Consider the following 3,556-nt stretch of genomic DNA (forward strand, 5'->3'; position numbering starts at 1 on the left):
AAGAAGGTTATAGAATTCCCAAGTGAATGATTTGCTATTTGTTGACCCATACAAAACTGTATAACTGGAGACAGAAAGGTTTCTCAGTGTTACAAGGAATTTTTATTTTGGTAATAACTACCACTTTATAGACAGATAAATTGAGTTAAGATAAATATTGAAAATTTATAACAAATATATAAGAAATCAACTTCTGAAATACAAGTCAGTTTTTCAATGAACTAAGATATTTGCATGGCCATTGTCTCAGTGCCATCATGACATCCTTGTTCCTTAGACTGTATATCATGGGGTTAAACACAGGCGTCACAATCGTGTAGAAGAGAGAAAGCACTTTGTCACTTTCTGCTGAGCCTTGGGTCTTGGGTCTTAAATATGTGACAAGGCCTGATCTGAAGAACAATGCCACAGCCGTAAGATGAGAGGAGCAGGTGGAAAAGGCTTTGCCTCGGCTTGTGGCTGATGGCAATTTAAGGATTGTGGAGATGATTTTGCCATAAGAGACAAGTATCAACAGAAATGGAGCCAAACAAACAGCGCAGCAACTGTGAAGACCAGCATTTCATTCAGAAAAGCGTCCCCACAGGCCAGCTTGAGTATGGGAGGGATGTCACAGAAGAATGGCAGAGAGAAAATCTGGCCTGTCTGGCCTATTTGGATTGGGATTCCACTGATCCAGGAGCCAGCCATTAGCTGGATACACACCTTGTAGTTCATGACTTGGAGAAGGCAATGGCAACCCACTCCGGTATTCTTGCCTGGAAAATCCCATGGATGGAGGAGCCTGGTAGGCTACTACAGTCCATGGGGTCGCAAAGAGTTGAACACGACTGAGCGACATGACCAGAGGATAGTGCAGAGGGCTACAAACGGCCGCGTAGCAATCATAGGCCATCACGGCCAGAAGGAAGCACTTGGTGGCCCCAAGTATAAGAATGAAGCACATTTGTGTGGCACAAGCAACTAAAGAAATCGTTCTTTGTGTCCAAAGACTCGTGAGCATTCTGGGGAGCGTAACAGACACATAGCAGATTTCCAAAAGGGAAAAATTTCCAAGGAAAAAATTCATGGAGGCCTGGAGACCAGGGTCTAGTTTTGTTATCAGAAATATGATCCCATTGCCTATCAAGATAATTATATAGATGAGTAAGAACAGTCCAAATAAAAACCCCTGGAGATGAGGAACATCAGCAAAGTCCAGGAGAACAAATTCCGTCAATTTAGTGAGATTACCTTCTGGTGCTTTTTCTTGGTGTTGCATCTGTGAAAAGGCAGAAATGTATTATCTGCTTTTTATTTTTACCATCAAGGGTCAGTGCCTGTTTTATAAATTGTATCAGGATATCCAGATTGATTTCTATGATCAATGCAATTGTTTCTAATTTAAGAATTTTATTATTTATGCATTTCTCCTTTCTCAGTTTATAATCCATGTGTTATCACCATACACTCTCCCTTGAAATATCTTTTAGGGCATTCTTTCTGAATACAGTCCAAAGTCAAAAAAGTTAAAGTGTTAGTCATTCAGTCCTGTCTGACTCTGTGATCCCATGGACCGTAGCCCACCAGGCTTGACTGTCCATAGGATTTCCTAGGCAAGAATACTGGAGTGGGTTGTTATTCCCCTCTCCAGGGGATCTTCCCCACCCAGGGATCAAACCTAGGTCTCCCGCATTGCAGGTGGATTGTTTATCAGCTGAGCTACCAGGGAAGCCCCAAATGCCCTGATCAGCACAGGCATTGGACAAATTGATAATCACTGAAGGTAGACCCACAGTCTTGCTATGTTATCTCAGTTTTAAATACTTACATTATTTTGTGGCCATGTCTCATGGCTAATGGGATCTTAGTACCTCAACCAGAGATTGAAGCAAAAGTACAAAGTCCTAATCGTTGGACTTCTAGGGAATTCCCTTAAATATTTACATTTTTCCGGCAATTTTGGCAATTTTGTATTTCTCTATAACTTTTCTTTACATATGTCAGTAGAACTATTAATATAACAGAAATTATCTTCCTTATATATTTTCAGCTACATATTTCAACTCTTCATTTCCCTCCCGTCACTTGATGATCTTGACCATACATGTTCTTATATACAATTCACATTATCAGGCAGTTTTTAAAAAATGAGAGAATATTTTATTTAATTGTACATAGGGGAATAAAATACATGTTTCAGTAAGATACTATGTGGGGGCTATCAGAGGGTTTCATTCTGGAAAAGTCGTGTGGGAATAGATACAGATAGAAGCAATTAAGAGGGTCACTCTGGGAAAACGGGTCACCGGGCTGTGTTCACTAGCTGTGTGAGATGCTGCCTGCCATGCTTTACCCTGTGCTCAGCGCGCCTCTCTGATGCCTTTGTTGTTCCTCAGAAAATAATAATAATTCAGATAACAGTTTCTAAACTCACTTTTCTTGAGCTAGGATACTGAGATTTAGCAATGATGGATACATTGATCATTTGCGCATTGGTTTTGTGATTGCAAATCAGTGCTTATTTTTTAAATCATACTGAAGTTTGAATCCTAACTCCATTATTTATCATCTGTTATATTAAGTAATTGTTTAAATTTTCTTTGCTTTCTTATTTGAGATAATTAGATATGATATTATTGATAAATTACCTATCACTTTTAATATGTTTATGTATAAGTTATGGTCCTATGATTATAATTATTAATATGGTACAATGTTCTTAAATCTTTAGTTGCCAGGGTTATAACACACTCTCTAGAAAAATTGTTTTTGGTAGAGCTATTGAGTTACTTGCTGATGATTACATTTTTGCATTTTTTTCCTTTCATCAGAGCCTGGAGTAGAATACGGTCTTAGCTAAATAAGGAATGAGACTCCTCTAGTACAGAATTTCAGAGTTTCAGGGCTGACTCTGCATTGTACCATTGTTAAAGTGACTGCCTCCTTAAATATTACACTCCAGGCATCACTTGACTCAACATCACTCCCAGCCTTGCTTCTCATTTCCCCATCCTTTATGTTTTGAGTTTTTCCATGCAAGCATAGTCTAAATATTGTGTCATGGACAGAAAATACAATCCTGACAAGATGGCCTGCAGTCGAATCATGGCTTCACTTGCCTGCTTTTTGACAATGTGAATTGCTTAATCTCCCCATGCCATAGATCACTTGGCTGTAAAACTGACTAACAGTTGTACCAGCAGTTAGGATTGCTATATGAATTAATTCATTTGATACATGTAAAGCCAATTAAAGATGTTTTGGCATTCATAGAAAGTCTATTCAAAAGCTAGCTATTATTTTTTCATTAAAAACTAAATTTTATTCTTCTAAATTTCACTCTCTGTCTTACCATTATGAAAAACTGCTCTCTAATTTACCTTGACTTTGTATCACATGGTTAATGAGGGAATAAAATAAGATATTAAAACAATCATCACAGTGATATAAAAATCCAAGACTCTTAGATGTGAATTCTCCAAGAATTTTCTGCCAGTAATTGCAATAATAGTATCACCTCCACTCTGTAGAACTAATAGGGAGAACACACACAACTTTGTAGCACATAGTGCTG

At 38.1% G+C, this 3,556-nt stretch overlaps 1 protein-coding gene across 1 annotated transcript; it reads right to left on the reverse strand.

Annotated features, from left to right (window-relative positions):
• Nucleotides 206-1,261, reverse strand: LOC102186138 (olfactory receptor 10AG1-like). Its single transcript, XM_013969991.2, is given in 3 exon segments — nt 206-528; nt 531-719; nt 829-1,261. Coding segments are annotated over 3 exon segments (945 nt in total).

Source organism: Capra hircus, chromosome 16 (genome assembly GCF_001704415.2).
Source record: "Capra hircus breed San Clemente chromosome 16, ASM170441v1, whole genome shotgun sequence".
Lineage (NCBI taxonomy): Eukaryota > Metazoa > Chordata > Mammalia > Artiodactyla > Bovidae > Capra > Capra hircus.